General features: G+C 39.3%; 1 protein-coding gene across 7 annotated transcripts in view; it reads right to left on the minus strand.

Annotated features, from left to right (window-relative positions):
• Positions 1–4,759: 4,759 nt before the first annotated feature.
• The window catches only part of PDE8A (phosphodiesterase 8A), a 261,481-nt gene continuing 247,531 nt past the window's right edge, over positions 4,760–18,709 (minus strand). For all 7 annotated transcript variants that reach the window (XM_072619742.1, XM_072619751.1, XM_072619755.1 and 4 more), the window contains 3 exons: positions 17,441–17,608; positions 10,169–10,298; positions 4,760–6,183 (listed from right to left, as the gene is read on the minus strand). In XM_072619742.1, coding sequence (XP_072475843.1) covers positions 6,077–6,183; positions 10,169–10,298; positions 17,441–17,608 — 405 coding nt within the window. In that variant the 3' untranslated portion in view covers positions 4,760–6,076. The remainder of the gene's footprint in view (positions 6,184–10,168; positions 10,299–17,440; positions 17,609–18,709) is intronic.

Consider the following 18,709-nt stretch of genomic DNA (forward strand, 5'->3'; position numbering starts at 1 on the left):
ATCTAGTTATTCCTTAGAGGAAGACTGGGGGAGCACAACTCCTTCCTACTTTTCTTTGACTTTTTCCTCTCCCTTTTAAGAAAATTCAGGAAGAGAAGGGCTGTTAATATCTCTAGCATGCATGCAAAGCTTGGCCTTTGCCTCAATCTCTGTGTTAGTAAGCTTTCTACTCTATTTAAATCTTCATTGTTTGAGCCCACTGAATTCCTGATGGACACATTAGCACAGTATCCGCTATTATTCTACACAGCTGGGATATCATGCTCATGTTAGAACTCTGGATTGGAGTAGTAAGAAATCCTGGGTTCTAGTCCTATACTGCCAATGACTGGTGATGTGATCTTCGGACACTTACTTTACTATTCTAGGTCTCAGTTCTCTCATTTATAATATATAATTAAATTGATACTTAAATATATATTTTGTCAACATGGGGAACTCTCAGTTTGGGATCTCTCTTCATCAACCAGATCACAAGCACCTACGACTAGATACGTCCTAGGAAGTTGCCTCAGGTACATAAAGGTTGTGATTGACCCACATTTATCTAGTAAAAGTCAGTCATGTTTTCATGACTCCAAACCTAGTATTTTATCCACAAATCATCTATAGCTGAATTGAAATTATACCTGTGATAAAAATCTGTGCCTTCAACTTCTAAAACCTTTTCATATACCCCCAAATTCTCCTCTATTATCTCCATAAATGATCATACTCCTTTAATTAAACTTTTTTTCCCTCCAATAGAGATTGCCTGAGGTAGAATTAACTGAACTGGGAACCATGAAACCGGGAAAATGTGGAATGCATGTAATTCTCTGAGAGGGAAGAAAAGCAGTGGCACAGGAAGCGATACTGGACCAGACAGTCCCTCACATCAACCCACAATATTCTTGATTGATTGCTATCTTGGGGGGACTTGATGGGTAGCTGGAGGAAGAGGCATTTTATTTTTATGTATTACAGGGCATTCATAAGCAGAGGTGTGCTGGAGCCCACAACAAAGGCTCACGAGAGCGAATTGTAAAATTTTTCAGTGTGAGCATTTAAATTCAGAAATTGGCAAATGCTACAAATAAGAGATTGATTTTTTGTTTTGTTGACTGGCTAGGCTTAAGAAAGTGATGGAGAAAATGTGAATAATGCAAGTGAAACCTGAGTATATCACAGGCACATTTCTTCCCCCCACCCCACTCCCCAGGTTGTTGCTAAACACTTACCTGCATATTCCTCCTGTATGTCAGGTTTTTGTAAGTTGGGGGAAACCTGTGTAGCTGGATCCTCCAGTAGGGGAAAGTAGCTTAGTGGAAAAAACACAGAGCCTGGAGCATAGCAGGCTGTAAGAAATGCTGGTTGCTTGCTTGATGGGGTAAAAGAGAACTGGGTTTACAGCAGGAGGACCTGGGCTCAAATCCCAGCTCTGCCCCTTACTAGCCATGTGATCTGCAAGCTTAGTTTCCTCTTCTCTGAATGGAAAAAACAATGCTTATACTCCTAAATCTAATTTACAGGGTTATTGCAAGGAAAGCATTTTAGAAAGTTTAAGGCCTGACATAAGTGTGAATTGTTATGATAACATTGGTTGCAGGGGTGGGGAACCTGTGGTGTCAAGGGTCACATGTGGCCCTCTAGGTCCTCAAGTGTGACCCTTTGACTGACTCCAAACTTCACAGATCAAATCCCCTTGATAGAAGGATTTGTTCTGTAAAACTTGGACTCAGTCAGAAGGCAGCACCCAAGGACCTAGAAGGCCACATGTAGCCTCAAGACCACAGGTTCTCCATGCCTGGTTAGGAATGAGTATAATAGACACATTACAAACTGCCCATGTTAACAAAGAAAACAAATACATTATGTATATAGAGGACTTGATTCAAATTCAAACATTGCTTGTGCTATAAATGGAGTTTTATAATTTTTAGGACAGTGACATGGCACAGTGGATGAGCACTAGGCTTGCAGCCAAAAGGACTTGTCTTCCTGAGTTCAAATCTGGCCTCAGATACTCATGAGCGAGGTGACCCCAGGCAAGTCATTTAACCCCCTTTGCCTCAGTTTCCTCATCTGTAAAATGAGCCAGAAAAGGAAATGGCAAAGTGCTCCAGTATCTTTGCCAAATAAAAACCCCCAAAAACTCAAATGAGGCCACAAAGAGTTTGACACAATTGAAAAATGACCGAACAACAGTAACATTATGATTTTTAAATTGCCAGAAACATTTCTGTGAAAAAGAAGCTCAGTCAGTCAAAAGCATTTATTCTGTGACTACAATATGTGTCAGTCATAATGCTAGGCCTGTTATCTTAATTCTTAATTCCAATGACTCTCTCCATTTTATGCTGGTGTTGCTGGTATATATCTTGTTTGCACATAGCTATTTGCATGTTTTCTGCCCGATTAGGCTGTGAATTCTTTGACAGCAGGGACTGGTTTTTTTTGTTTTTGTTTTTTACCTTTCTTCCCATCCCCAGGCACAGTACCTGGTACATAATAGGTGCTTAATACATGCTTATCGATAGGTACTAAATGCATGAGACACTAATGCATCTGAGATAGTCATGCATTTATCACCTAGCACAGCTATATACTGCCCTTAGCCATAACCCCCAGACAAGGTCTGCCTTAGAGAACCTTTCTGAGTAGCAGGATTGGAAGGTGTTTAGCACGACTAATGAAGAGAAACAGTCACAATATAGGTTGTTCATGCCATCAGTCCTGGTTTTGGGGTCTCCAACCTGCCAGCTCCAATCATTTAATAGCTCAAATAGGGCACCTGAAAGAATTTTTTAGAAAAGAATTAGGAGAAAAGTTTCATCCAACCCTCTACCTTTCCCACCCAAAACCCAGTGCAACTCATTTAAAAAGCAGGATGGGAAAGATGTGATGATCTGAAGCTCATTCTGGGTGCCAATATCATCTGGAACTAGTATTCTTTACCCTTGATACTTAATCTGATGGACTGGTTAGCTCTGTTGGTGATGGTTACTGAATTGCACTACCTGATCTAGTTATGAAGAGGCAATGAATGAAATAGATTGGAAATAGTTTGTACCTGGGTTAATGTGTTTGGCTTGAGTAAAATTTAGGATTTTTTAAGGGATTTTTAACCTTGCTAGAATCCCATTTTTATTTTTTAGGGATTCAAAATCCGTTGGAATACGGTGGTAATTTATTTTAATGAAAAGTTCCCAAGTTCTTGTGCAACACACCCAACTGGTCGAAGTAATCTTTTAACTAATTCCTTTGGTGCTGATATTTAAGCCAGAGATGGTCATTATCCAAAAGTGGAAAAATGCCAACTTGAATAAGAGGGGATCCATCCTCTCCTGGGGAGTTCCTGGGGGCACTTAGAAGAATAAATAAATAAGGAGTCTGAATGCCTTTCATGCAAGTTGGAGTCAGTAGGGGATTTCATGTGCACTCAAAAATGTTTAACAACCAGCTCTCAAAAAATAAAATTAATGCATGACACACTTTTAAATTTAATCTGCATTATTAACACTTCCTTAAGTCTAGACAATCAACAAAACAATTAACTTCTTATTTGTAACATTTACTGATTTCCAAGGTATAAATGCTCACAACGAAACTGTAACAACTGACTCACCAGAGCAGCTCAAGCTTCCTGTAGCACATCCCTGATTCCTTCTCTGTGCAGGACCCACAGTGATTCATTTGTCACTCTTGGTTTCTCTCTCCTAACAGCATTCTTCATGGACCTGCTTAATTGTGCCAAAGCTTTCCAGCAGACATATGGAGGAGGATGAAGAGGGCACACTGAGTGTCTTGAAGAATTAGCCCATGGCAGCTGGTCATTAGCTCATGTCATGTAGTCATGGAGGTCATCCTCTCACCTTCTGGACTGGGGCTTACTTCTTTTGCAAGCTGACCAATTCAGAGAAGAACTGTACTGTCTGGGAGAGGAAGCTGCTGGTAGTCAAAATCACATTTGAGGCTGAGGAGATGCCTCACTACATCCTTGTCTCAGAGCACTCAGCCTGCCTACAGCTCAATCAACACCAGATCCACTGAGTTTTATTTTTAGTAAGTTCAATTTTGTTTTCACCCACATCCTCAGACACTAAAATTTGTGGGTGGATGAACTGTCACAAAAAGCTAAATTTGTGCACCCATTGGATTGATCATTCTGACACCCAAGAGGTTCTTCTAGAGTCTACAAAATCTGAAGCTGCTAACCCACAAATAGAGCTAAGCTGCCAGCAGCAAACACAGGAACATTTTGTCTACCTTGTAAGTAGGCATGACACCTACACCTGAGAAAAGGTCAGTTTCAGATAGCCAGGAGGTCCCTGCTCAAGACTAAGACAACTACATAGGTACCTAATCAGCTCTTTAACCGTACTACTACTCAAAACCTTTGGGTTCAAGCAATTCCATTGGCCTTAAGCCTCACCCAGCATCAGAGTTTACAAAAGTGTACAACCATGCCTGCTATTGAATTTTCTTAAAAATTTATTTGAGAAGCAGTATAGTGTAGTGGATAGAGGGCCAGTTTTAGAGCTAGGAAGACCTGCCTCTGACATATACTGGCTGTGTGACTTAGGGTAGGTCACTTAGCCTCTGTCTAGAAAACTTTCTAAGACTATCATTGTACAACAGTACATTGTAGCAACAATGTGCTAAACCACATTGGTCATTATAGTAAATCACAGATCTAATCCCTATCCCTATCAGGAAGTATGCTAGGGAGTGAAAAATACAGAACATGGGGAAAATGAAACAGTTCAAGCATAGACACTTCTTAAAATATATGTTTTATTGTTTTCTGGTGTTTACTTCATTCAAATTGTGAAGGTACAGAACCTTTACAAATTTCCAGAGTTAAAGATTTCCACTGCCAAGGAAAATAGAGAGGCTATAAAATGCTGAAATTCACTAAATATTCCATTGGTTATTTCCTTGTCTATGATATGGAATGCTTTGTAGAAATACTGTATAAAATAAGGCAGACTTTTGATAGGGAATTTAATTATAAAATTTTAAAGGAGAAAAAATGTTCAGTCCCAACTTTTTTTCCCCTGTCTGACCAAGAGTTGTACAATTTCACTTTGGGAAGTCATCGGCAAACAAGAGCAGAGAATGATAGCTAGCATAGCACAGCTCTGGTGTTTCTGGAGCAGAAGAGTCTTTCAGATCTTTGTCCTCTGGAGTGAGTGAGACCTGTCAACTAAACAACCTTCTTTGATTAGCATAAATCAGACAACAGTTAACATACACAGTTACCCATAGAGTGCAGTAAAAATGTGTGTCATTGGATAGTATTTTGTCTTTGCATTATGAAAATAAAAGGTCTGTACATCAAGTAATGCATATCAATGAAATGAATCATGTAAATTTGTAATGGCATCTAAAGTTGGCTTTGGCTTTTAAGTATTTATAAATTCATAGAAAATATTGAACATCTAACAAAATAAATAAAACATATTTTAATCATAGATGCTAACAATCAACTTCAAAAAAATTCTTTGTGGTTTTTTCTTTACATTTGCTACTAAATTTCTTTTGAGAGAAGTCACTTTCAGTAGTGCTCAGAAGTGAATGATTGCACCTTCTGCGATGTGAAAAAATAGAAGATGTCTATTTTTCATAGAACAAAAACTTGTTCATGAAGAGTTGCCTTTAAACGTCTAATTGCTATTAATAGTTTTTAAGTGCGAAACCCAGCACAGATCATTCTCCACAAAGCTATGAGTCACCAATGGGGATTTCTCCTTCACTTGTTGAACTGAGGATCCGGGAATTTTTCCTATCATCCTTCCAAGCTGCATTGTCTTCTATGATATGAATGCAGACGTATGGTTCATATTTGACCTTCTTCAGGATAGTCTCTGCAGCCATCCATCCAGTGTTACATCAGGGGAAAGACTGACTCTACTCCATGGGTTTTCAATGTTGAAGGCCATAGGAGTCTGCCACATTCTTTCCAGATCCTCAAGTGCACGGGCCGGTCTGACTAATACTGAAAAGGCCAAATGATTCTGGCTTAAGATGAACCCAAGTGAGCTTGAGGAACAATGTGTCTGGATGCCTGGGTTGGGTAGGGGAGGAACAATCGCTATTCAGGTGGTGGTCGTAGGCTCCGGAGCTGCTTCTCATCTAGTCCCTTCCAGTATTTGAAGTTGTTATCAAGATGCTGCATTAAGTTGGGCAGATCTGCAAAGGCTAGAGAGAAAGATGTCAATGTATCAACCCCTGGTTTTGAGTTTTAGGCTTTGAAAGGAATAGAACTAGGAAAAAGACCCCTAGGTATGAACATTTTTTTGTGATGGCAAAGATGGGGATACCCATCAACTGGGGAATGACTAAACAAATTATAACATATGAATATAATGGAATACTATTGTGCTGTAAGAAATGGTGAAGAGTATGGTTTCAGAGAAATTTGGAAAGACTTATATGAACTTATGCAGAGTGAAGTGAGAAGAACCAGAAGAATAATATAACAATGATATTGTAAAAACAAACAATTATGATGAGTTTAAGAACTCTGATCAACACAGTGATCAACCATGATTCTAGAGGATCCGTGGTGAACCATACTATCCACCTCTTGACAGAGAGGTAATGGACTTAGGGCTAAGATTGAGACACATTTTTTTGGAGATGGCCAATATGGGATTTTTTTTCTTGACTATACATATTTGTTTTTTCCTTTTTTTTCTGGGGGTGGGGAAGAGGTGGTGAGAAGAGAGAAAATAGATTTTTATTCACTGAAAAAATTAAGTTAAAAAAGGCTATGGATAAAGATGCATTGTGAATGTATATGTAACCTACATAACTGAAATAGCCACAGTCAACTCTAATTTTCTATGGGTTCGACATCTTAATTGTACTTTGAAGCCAATCTTGCATTCAACCTAATTGATTTTGTATGTGACTTTCTATCTCTGGACCTCAGTTTTCCTTATCTGTAAAACAAAAGGGTTGAACTAATTGATTCTTAAGGTCCCTTCCAACTTTAAAAACACTAATTATTAGCTTTGTTGATACCTCAGTAACTCAATAATAAGAGCAATGAATGTATGAATATAGTTTTGCTAAAATCCTGCAAGGCCCCATATGAGTCCTGGCTTTTTCATGACCTCCTCCCAGAACTACTTCAAACTATGGGGATTAAATCTCTTTTCTAAACTTCCATAACACCGACTGCCTCTACTTTTCATTTGGCCTTTTGTCTTATGCAAGCTTAAGGCAACTCTTGTATTGCTCTGTACTACCACTTAAGTCTTACACTGTTATGTAACTTTTTATGAGTATTGAACAAGAGGACCTGGTCAATTTGATGAGGTTAAGTTGTTCCTCATTAATTAATCACCTTGATGGAGATAAGCCTTGGTTTGGGACATCGATTGCACTTCTTATGGAGGGTGCAGACACATCCATTAACAGCTCCCTAGAGATAATTTAGGACATTTCCTTTGCTTGGATACTTGGCAACCCTTACTGATTTTACTGGGGATGAGTGATTTAAGTGTCAGCATTTGGGGATAATTTTATTCACTCAAGCTATTTGTGGATCAGAGCCCACTTCTTTGCTCTGAAGCGATATCAAATGCTTCAGACCAGACCTTAGTACCTGGACCTGAAACATGTATATCAGCATAGCCACTCAGAGACCCATCCTTTCCCTTTGGGCTTGGAGTTAGGAAGACCTGGGTTGGAAAATTACCCTTCATATTTACTAACTGTTTGATCGTGGTTAAATACTTAATTTTTCTTGGTTTCAGTTTCTTTTTCTATAAAATGAGGGAGTTGTTTTTGCAAACCTTTAAGGACTCTTCCAGTTCTAAATCTGTGAGCCTTTGTCCTTTGTCCCTCTAGAAAGAGACAAAGTCCCTGAATAATAGGAGCATTTTGCAGACAAGAGTGTCACATACATGGCCCTGGAGCTGTTGGAGTAGCAAGGAACTGAGCAACATTTCAGAAGGGAACAAGTGTTTATTAAGCACGTACTACATGCCAGGCACTGTGTTCAGCACTTTTCAGATATTTTATTTAGCTGAGCAAAACCGGGATTTTACCGTATGATATTACTGTTAATTATTCTGACTATGTGAGTCTGAGGAGAAGGGGTTGGACTCTTCAACAAACCCAAGTTTGTTTTTCTTCTGAGGGAATACAAACTCTTGGGGTTTCATTGAAAGCCTGGAGGCCTCTATCGATCCCTGGGATGAAGAACCAAATTTAATGAGAACCAAAAATTGCCTTTTCTAATGGCCCCAAATTTGTTTTCCTTCTTAGGGGAATACAAACCCTAAGGTTAGTCCTATAAGACTGTCGACTTCCATAGGTCTATAGGGTAGAAGGTAGAACCCACTGGAAATTGATACGAAAATTTAATTTTTTTATAGTCTACTGTCTTTGGTATTTTGAGTCCTTTGTATTGTTCTGCATTTCTTGGCAGGCTATTCATTATCTGAAAGGCATTGTTCCCATCAGTGCTTGCATAAGAACCAGGGACCCTTTTACCCATATCAGTGGGTAAAAGGGTCTAGACATGAACTATATTCTATGGTGGGAGCCTTCCTCTGGGTTGAAGCAAAGGGAGTCAAAAAGACATGATTTTGAAGGCAGCTCCAAGTCTGAACCTGCTTTTTATAAATCTAGACCTTGTGGTTCTGGACTTCAGCCTATATCTTTGCATATTTTTTATTTCTAACTAGACATAGTATGGTATGGTGGAGAGAGAACTGAATTAAAACCAAAGGCCCTGAGTCCAAATCTTGGCTCTGCTTTTTACTCTCTGTGTGACCTATGGCATATCACTTAACCTCTCTGGCCCGCAGTTCCCTTATCTGGAGAATAAATTATTGGACTAAATGATATAGATTTAGATCCAGGAGACTGAAGTTCAAATTCTAGCTCTGCTATTTACTGCCTGTGTGACCTGGGGCAAGTCACTTTTCTGGGCCTCAGTTTCTCCATCTGTAAGATGAGGGAGTTGGAAAAAGGAGTTTAAAGTTCTCTCCTGGCTCTAAATTTATAATCCTATAATCTCTGAAATCAGTTTCAGCTCTAAATCCTTTGATATGTATGTGTTATGATTTCCCTTAGGGTGTGACTATCAAATGAACTTCTTTGTAATCCGTAAAGTGTCTAACAGAAGAGTCAATAGTTGATAAATATTCATTCAATGTTAACTGAATGAGTATCTCAACTCCTTCTATCTGGAACTATCTCCTACTTTGCAAAATAGGGTGGAGGGTGGGGCACCAGTGTAAAGGATAAGCTACGGCAGTGGCTTCCAACTCTGAACAGATGATTCTATTTTCCTATTTACTTAAAAGTTCGCTATCTCAACAGTTAACTACCTTCCTTGTTCCAATAAAGCTTTGAGAAAGTGCAGGCTCAAAGACATCAGTCTGTTCTCTACCAAGCATGGAATGTGTTACATAGAGGGAGTAGTTTCCGGAACCTAGGCAGTTTCCCAGCCTTTTTTGAGTCAGGTCTTCCCAGCATGTCTGGGAAAAAATGACTCTGAAGTGGGTATGAATTCCCAGACCATCAAACGCACTTCTATGCAAATGTAAGCACAACACATGCCAAAGCCAAATAGAAATGATTTTTAAAAAAGATTATCTACTCTTTTGGATGATTATGTCCATTAGTACAGATAATCAAGAATCAATTGTACAAATGAATAATTTGAGTGTTCCAGATGTCTGTACAACTCTGACACCTTCTTCAAAGAAGCAATGACTTTACAGGACGCAGAGTCTAAAAGCAGAAACTTTCTGGCAGGGACTCACATAACAGCCTCATAACCACATTTATATTCTCAGTTTCCAATCACAGGAAACACAATTAGGCCATCACGAGAGAGCTAATGTTTTCAGTACTGTACTTCAATCTTCAAGGACATGATTGAAATACATTTGGTACTGCTTAGTTTACAGAAATTCCCTAATGAAGTTTGTTCTCCAGTCTATTTGAATTTTACAATGACAAGCACATTCTATTTAGGAAGATATAGCTAGGTGTGATTGGAGGAAGATATCCTCTGTTTTGTTACTGTGGTTAGGCTCCTTTGGGGGCATTGTTTTCCTTTTTGGTTAGGAGTGAGGTGAAAAATTGTGACCCAGATGCAAATAGTATAGATTTAATGATCTTAATTTGGAAGAAAAAAATATGCCAGATGATCTCTTACCATCCCAAGCATCAAACATGTCCGTAATGAAGTAGTCAATGAACGAGATTTGGGATTTGGGGATGCTGCAAGTGTTTCTGTCAAAAACTGGCATTACCACGGGTAAATCTTGCCCCTTCTCTTCATCAGTCTGCCAATTAGAAAATATTTCATTCATTAGAAAATATTGTCAGGATTACTCACTGTAATCAGGTCATACTCAACCCAGTTTTAGGTAGAACATTGACACTTGGGAAATTCTTCTTTGGTAGATGGGAAAGGAACCATTATCATGTCAACAGCCAATATAATCCAATTCCATTCAAAAGTAGCAACTTACTCTCAATGTGAGACGATGTGGGGGCCAGAAGTGCTTCAGGACATACATGCCCATGACACAGTGATGATAATAACATATTGCTGGTCTTTTCTGAGGCACTGCAGGAGAGATCCCCAAGCAATAACTACCAGTGGGATGGCAAGGTCTTTTCTACAAGTGCTAACATTCTTTGAGCATTGATTACCTATCTGACCTTGGACAAATCATTGAACCCCTCAAGACCTCAATTTCCTCACCCATAACATGAAGAAAGTTGGATTTCTCTAGCCCCAATTTTTAGTGACTCTCTATGGACTCTATCAAAAAAAATACAAGTTTCTCTCTTTGGCATTTAAATTTAAAGCTCATCACAATTGGCTCTAGTCTCTTTCCAGATGTATTTCACATTACTCCCCATTGCACACTCAACCAAAATGACCTGCTTGCCATTTCTTTCTGAGCTGTCCTCTTGGCTCTCTGTAGATTTTCTCTACTATGCCAAATGGACCACTCACCCTGGAAGCTCAGTCTACCTCTTTACTATTCTCACATTGGAAGTAGCCTCTGCCCCAGTGGTCTCTTCCTTGGATTGTCTGGTTCCTCCCACAATCTTTATTTGAAGGAACATGTCCAGGTCAGTTATATCTTCACTCATCTCCAGATTCAAACTTTTTCTACAATGCCCTCATACCAGGTATCTCCTGTTTTCAGCTTTCTTTTCATGTGTTGTCTTCCTTCTCTGAAATGCAAGGTCCGTGAGGGCTGGGATTGTCTTTCTTTCTTTCTACTTGTATTTCTATTGCCAACACTTAGCACTATCTGGAGCTCATAGTAAGTACTTAATAAATGCTTGTTGATTGTTTGATTTTCATACACACAATTCTATCTCTTACTGCTGTCTCTTTGCATAGGCTACTGCCCCCCATGCTAGGTCCTTTCAAGGCTCTACCTATGTGCCAGATCCTAACTTAGGCCTTCTCTCCCCTCTGGCCATTATTACTGCTCTCCCCCTTCCTACAGTTTCTTTGTATTTACTTATCTGGGTATCTCACCATAATGTAAACTCCTTAAGGGCAGAAATTGCTTCATTATTTTTGTCTTTGTTTCTCTAGCACCTATCTTAGTGACTTGTTTGCTGAATTTAATTGAATTCAATTTACAATTTATATCAGTCCTGCTCATAAATGATATCTCCCCTCATTCATGATAATTATTTTTTAACTAGAAGAAATTACTATTTCTGAGGATCTGGAGTAAAATGTGGCTCTTGGTCCAGTGACTTAGCTCCTTTGACTATATTATTGAAAAATACCATCATGTATAGAGCTTGTCCGGGCGTGCCAGCAGTTCTGGCCCATGCTCTATGCACACCTACATTCCAGAATGTGTTTTAAGGACTGATTCCAGAAAGTACGTTCTCCACAGCACCTGTTATAAAGTTTCTCTTGTCTACTCAATTCACCACCACCAGTGCCTCTCTTCTCTCTTAAGGACTTTGTCTCATTCTTTATTGAGGCCATCCATTTCAAGCTGACTTTTCTCCCTAACTCTGCTCTCAAATCTCCTCACCATGATGCCCTATTCTTTTTCTCCAGGAGGAAGAAGAAAGAGAAGAATGAGAATGACAAGGACAAAGAGAAGGAGAAGGAGGAGAAGGAGAAGAAGAAGAAAGAGAAGGAGGAGAAGGACAAGGAGGAGAAGAAAGAAGAAGCAGCTCTTCTCCTTGCTCAGGCAACCCTTTCACTCATGTTTTGAATCCTATTTCCTATCTCAACTCCTATGGGAGTTTGCCCCTTCAACTATCTTTGCTCTAATTTTCATTCTGTCCTCATCCATTGGCATTTTTGTGCTGTTCACAAGCACATCAGGATATTCTGAATCCTTAGAACAGCATTCACTTGATCCTACTCCCTCTTCCACCACATAACTCACCCCCTCCCCCCCTTTGACAGCCAAACTCCTGGAAAAAGCTGTCTACATTTCTTGCCTCTGCTTTCTCAACACTCCCTCCCTTTTCACCCCTTTGCATTCAGGCTTTTGATCCTAATACCCAACTTAAATTGCTCTCTTGAAGGTCATTAATGATTCTTAACTGCTAAATCCAATGACCTTTCCTCAGTCCTCATCCTTCTTGACCTCCCTGTAGCTTCTGACACTACTTATCTCCTAGTTCTCCTTGGGTTTTCATGACACTGTTATTTACCAAGGGTAATCCTACATATCTGCCTGTTCCTTTTAATTCTTCTTTGAGGGGTCATCAAGGTATCACCCCTATTTGTATGTGTACTCAAAAGCTCTGTTCTAGACTCCCTTCTCTTCTACAACGTCTTTTATTGATCTTGTTATTTCCCATGGGTTTAATTATTATCTCTATGTACCTAACTCTCAGACCTATATATTTAGCCTTCCCTCCTCTCTTAAGTATCTGTCCCACCTCTATCTGTATACCTATTTCTCTCCTGAGTGTATGTCCCACATCTTCAACTGTCAGACATCTTCATATGGATGTCCTATTGGAATTTCAATCTTTATGTTTAATGCAAATAATCTACATGTTTAATACAAACTCCTTATTTCTGGCAAAGGCACCCATCTCCTAATCACCTGGGTTTATAACTCCAGAGTAATCTTCAACTCTTCACTGTCCTTCATCCTCCACATCCAATCTGTTGTGCCAAGTCTTATTAATTCTGCTTACATCTGTACCTGTTTTATACTTTCCATTCAAACAATCATCAGCTAACGTAGGCCCTTGTTGACTTTTCCTTGAACTATTGTAATAATCTACTAATCGGTCTCCCTGTTTCAAGTGTCTCCTTTCTCTACTCAATCTTCCACATAGGTGCCAAGTTGATATTCCTAAAGCACATATCTAAACCTGTGGGAATTCTCTGTGCCCCAGTTTATTCATCTGAAGAGTTTGTATTTTACCTTAGAGGCAATAATGAGCTACTAAATTTCTTAATCACAGGGGTGACAGTATGACTTATCAGAAATATTGTAGAAGAGATTCTTGTTGGATCCTGCTGACATTTTTTTAATGGAAAGGTTGGAATATATGCTCTCTGAGATCCTTATCATTCTGACATTCAATGCTTCTAAGGGTGCATGGGAAAGTGGAAAAAGACCTGACTAAGAATGGGGAGACTTGGGTTCTCACCCTGGCTGTTGTTCAGACCATACAGTCTAATAGGAAAGACAACATACAATCAACTAAGTACAAATGAGACATACATAGGAAAAACAGACAATAATTGGGAGAGGGAAGGAATGAGTATTAATTGGCTCTCTGACCTTGGACAAAAATCATTGAACTTCTCTGGGCCTCAGTTTCCTCACCTATAATATGAAGGAAGTTGCACTACATGGTCCTCTTAAGAGCCTTCCCAGCTCTAAGGTAAAAGGGTCTGCATCTTTTCTGTATGGCTATGTTAGGAGTCCAGTGAAATCTGCATGCCAAGCTTACTGGTGTTTCAATAAAAAGTAGGGATTTGCTTGTAAATGTACAAACCTTCTGACTTTTACAATTTTTTTTGTCCTTGAATGAGAGCGGAGGGTTTCCAAGAGTGTGCACTCTTCCTTGGCATGCTTTGACTAGAATGAATTCTGTAGGCAAAACATGGACCCAAACTGCAACCAATATGAGAATGATGGTGAAAAACAGCTCAGAAGCCAGAGTATAAAAGCTGGCAGCAGAGCCTGTTTTCCAGAATGTGTAAAGGAGCTTTTTGATACATACGAGAAAGGTCATTTCAACATAGAATTGTGATATTTTAAAACAAGATTTAGGTAACAAGATTTAGTGCAGCAATGTTTCTCACCAGGCTACAAAGTCAATCACTTATTATTCTCAATCTTTTTCTCTATCCTTTCTTCCCCACCCTAGCCCCATCTCAGACACTTCTCCCATATTTGAGTCTTGCTGTAATTCTGTGAGGTGGGCAAGGTAGGCATTGTATGTGCGTGCACAGCTGCACACATATACACACATACAAGGCAGGCATTGTATACACACACACTCTCTCTGCATATATATATATATATATATATATATATATATATATATATATATATATATATATATACACACCTACATATACATACACGCACATTTATATATATATACAAGGCAGACATTGTATACACATATATATACACACACATATATAGATAAGCTATAGATACACACATTTATGTAGAGATGCATATTTACAACATGCACATATACATGCATGTATATTTACATGTACATACATATATACATACATGTACATGCATATTTATATGTGTGTGTATATACATGTTATAACTCCTGTTTTGCTCACCTTACAAAATGGTATACACACATATACATATATACACACATTCATACTACATATATGCACAAATACACATGTGTATAAGCTTAAAATTGTACCAAGACTTTTGAGATACTGTATATGTACATTTTACACACATATATGTGGTGTATGTACCAAATAGTTAGGTAGATTAGATAGATAGATAGATAGACAGACAGACAGATAGAAACTCCAGCTCAGAGAGAGTCTTGCTTAGGGCCACACAGCTGGCTAATGGCACAGCCAAGGCTAGAACCCAGGGTCCTAATTCCTATCTCATCATCTTGCCACTACACCATGTTTGAAGCCTGGAGACCTCCTGTGTGGAGAACACATGTAGATACATTCCAGAGTGATTCCTATTACAGCCTTTCCTTCCCCTGTTTCCTTCAATGCCTCAATTCTTTTAAAGGATTCAGTACCTCTACAGAACCAGAGATTAGTTACAAGTGGCCTTCCTACATATTTCTCCTTTCAAGATTCTGAATATGACTGAAATACTTATATGTTGGACATCTAAGTTAAATTCTGCTCTCATTCAGTCCTATTTTAGTGTGATTCAACATCATATGAAACTTCATTTTATTTTCCCCTTATATTTCCCCTTTCCTGAATAAATTCTTCTTTCTTTCCTGCCAGGTACTGCACTTCACTCTCCAACTCTGATCTGGCACTTCAGCTGCTGTTTTGAGGCACTGTACTCCCGATTGATGAAAGCTGACCACTTCTAGGCTCCCCCAGACCCATCACAATGCCCTCTGGTCATCCTTCTGCCATGCCACCACATGTGTTCTCCTTTCCTTGCTCTTTCCTGGCTTCCACCTCTTAAGGACTCAAATCAATACTTCTGTTTCTGGAAAGGACATGTTAATTAGTTGAAAAATTACTTCATTCACTATCCTTGTGACTTCCTGACCAAAGCACTCCTCTCTAGCCAACATTCCCCTATGTATATTGTTTTCCCTAGTACAATAAAAGTTCCTTCAAGAGAGTGCTTAGCATATCCCTGGTACATAGTTAGTGCTTAATAAATGCTTTTTCATTCATCCATTCATAATATAAAAATCTGTCAACACCAGTGAGTTATCACATTGCTGTCTAGCAGTTCACTTCAGAAAGAGTATAGCCAATTACTACTACAGTGACCTAATTTAAAAAGGAATCTAATTATCAGTCAACAAGTATTATGCCTACTATGGGTCAAGAACAACGTAAGGCACTGGGAATACAAACACAATGAGGCAAATCTTCCTTATTGTTAAGGAATTTACATTTCAACAAGGGAGACGAGGACATAGAAGAGGTTATGCAGAATACCAAAATAATAAATATAAATTAGCTGAATATAAGGTAGTTTGAGAGGAAAGACGCTAGCAGCTGCAAAAGCTCAATGCTGGTCAGTCGGCCAGTCAATTGGCATTTAAATGCTTACTATGTTCCATGCACTGTGCTAAATTCTAAGGATACAAAGAAAGGCAAAAACACTGTCTTTGCCTTTAAGAAGTTCCCATCCAGAAGGAGACAGCATATTAAGCATTAGTTATGTGACAAGACACAAAAAGAATAGACAGACAGTCTGAGAAGGGGAGTGCTAGCTTTTAGAAGGATTAGGAAGGATGGAAGTCGAGAATCTGAGCTGAGTCTTGAAGGAAGTCAAAGGAGACAAAGGGACAGAGGTGAAGGGGTAGAGAGCTTTCCAAGCATGGGAGCTGACCAGGACAAAGGGACAGGGTAGGAGATGGAGTGTCATGTTACAGGGATACCAAGTGGGCCAGTGGAGCTGGTTAGTAGAATATATGGAGAGGACTCAAGGGGAGGAGAGAGCCAGGTTATTAAGAGCTTTGATTATAAAACAGGGTAATTTATATTTGAAGGTAATAGAGAGCCTCTAGAGCTTACTGAGCGTGTACCATGAGGGTGGGGATGATGGGGGAAGGGGAGTGACGTGGTTGGACTTATGCTAGAAAGTCACCATGGCAGCTGAGTGGGAGGTGAATTGGAGTATGAAGGTCTCAGTCTAGGAGATCAGTTAGAAGGCTATTATTACAGTCCAGGTGAGAGGTAATAAGGATCTCATGTAGGGTGGTGGTTGTGAGTTCAGAGAAGAGGATTTATGGAAAGGTATTATGAAGTTAGAAAAGCCAAGATTTTGACAACGGATTGGAAATGGGGGTTGAGTGACAGTGAGGAGTCAAGGATGACATCAAAGTTACAGACTTCAATGAGTGGCAGGTGGTTGTACTCTCAACAGTAACCTGGACATTTGGAAGAGGTGAGGGTTTGAGGATAAAGATAATAAAAGTCTGCTTTGGACATATTGAGTCTGAGATGCCTACGGGCTTGAGCTGCATCTTGAAGAAAGAGAGAGATTCTATAAGGAAGATGAGAGGAGGAAGTGCATTTCAGGAACAAGGACCAGAGGTGGGAGATGGAGAGACATGTAAGGAACAGAGAGAAGGCTGGTTTGACTAGATCACAGAGTGTGGGATAGGGAGTAATATACAACGAAGCCGGAAAGATAGGTTGAGGCCAGGTCGTAAGGGGTTTTTAAACTAAATAGGAATTCATATTTTATTATAAAGATAAGCTCTGGTTAAAGTCTAATTAATCAAGTTTTATAAACTGTCTTCTTACCTGTGCAAAGTACTCCTCAGAGATGCGCCCAGCCCATTCAATACACTGCTCTAGGGGTCGGCATGGATTGGACACATCAGCACACTTGATCAGCATCCGTTTGATAAGAATTCGATTCTCTGGAGATGTGAGCACACTTTTGACTAATTCTCCATCACCAGTGTTGGCCTGGGAGATGAGCAAGTACAAAAGAAACATGGTTGTGTCCACTGGCATTAGGAGCTCAACGACTTGAGTACATCTTCCTTAACCACTAAGACAAGAAGAGTGAGTAATCCGCCTATTCTCTCAGTAATCCAAGGGAGGAATTCAATTTAACAAACATTTATTAAGGACCTAGTATTTGTAAGCCATTGTATTATGTCATGGACATACAAAGACAAAAAATGCTTCTAGAAACTTGCAATATTAAAATTGAAATCTGAACCTTTCATTATACAGATGAGGAAACTGAGGTCCAGAAATAATAGTAATAATAAACAAAAACAAGTGGCTTTATATGATTAAGACTGGCAAAAGACTTCATGTATATTTTCTCATTTAAGTCTCATAACATCCTTGTGAGGTAAGTATTATTATTCCCATTCAGCAGATCAGAAAACTGAGGCTTGGGGAGGTTAAGTGAATGGTATCAGCTGTTAATATTGAAAATAGGATTCAAATCCAGATTTTCCTAGTTCCAAGTCCAGCTCTCTATATACTCTGCAGAGCCTTGAGGGAGGTGGGCCACTATGGAGAGCAAGGAGGCTGGCTGGAAAGACAATAACCTGTCCCTGTCTCCCTCCCCTACACCTTGTCAATCTCTCTTCCTTTTCTTTTTTATCCATGTCTTTAACAATGTCACTTTGTCTCTTAATATGGTACTGAAGTATATGGTATATTTATTGAATAATGGGTAAGTTGACCATTTTGTATTTCTCTTTTTAAAAATATCAAATACCTACCTGCTTCAGGGGAATTATAAATTCTAAGCTGCAATTTACTTGTGTGTGGTACATGATTGATTTTTTTAAAAAAATTATGTGTTGAGTAGCTTGAGAGTAAAAAAAAAAGCAAGGTTCCCTGATGCACCACCATTTAAGGAGGACACCTAGGATATTCATCTCATCATTTCCCAGCTGAAAGCTTTCATCATCTCTAGGAACTTATCATTGTGTACAATGAAATCAATTCAAAACTGATACCTCCTCAGCACCCCATCCCTGGAGTCCTTCCTTCCCCCTGACTGGAGAGGGTGAGGGTGGACATCAGAGAGCTCCTCTCTGATCC

This window comes from Notamacropus eugenii, chromosome 1 (assembly GCF_028372415.1).
Source record: "Notamacropus eugenii isolate mMacEug1 chromosome 1, mMacEug1.pri_v2, whole genome shotgun sequence".
Taxonomy (NCBI): Eukaryota; Metazoa; Chordata; class Mammalia; order Diprotodontia; family Macropodidae; genus Notamacropus; species Notamacropus eugenii.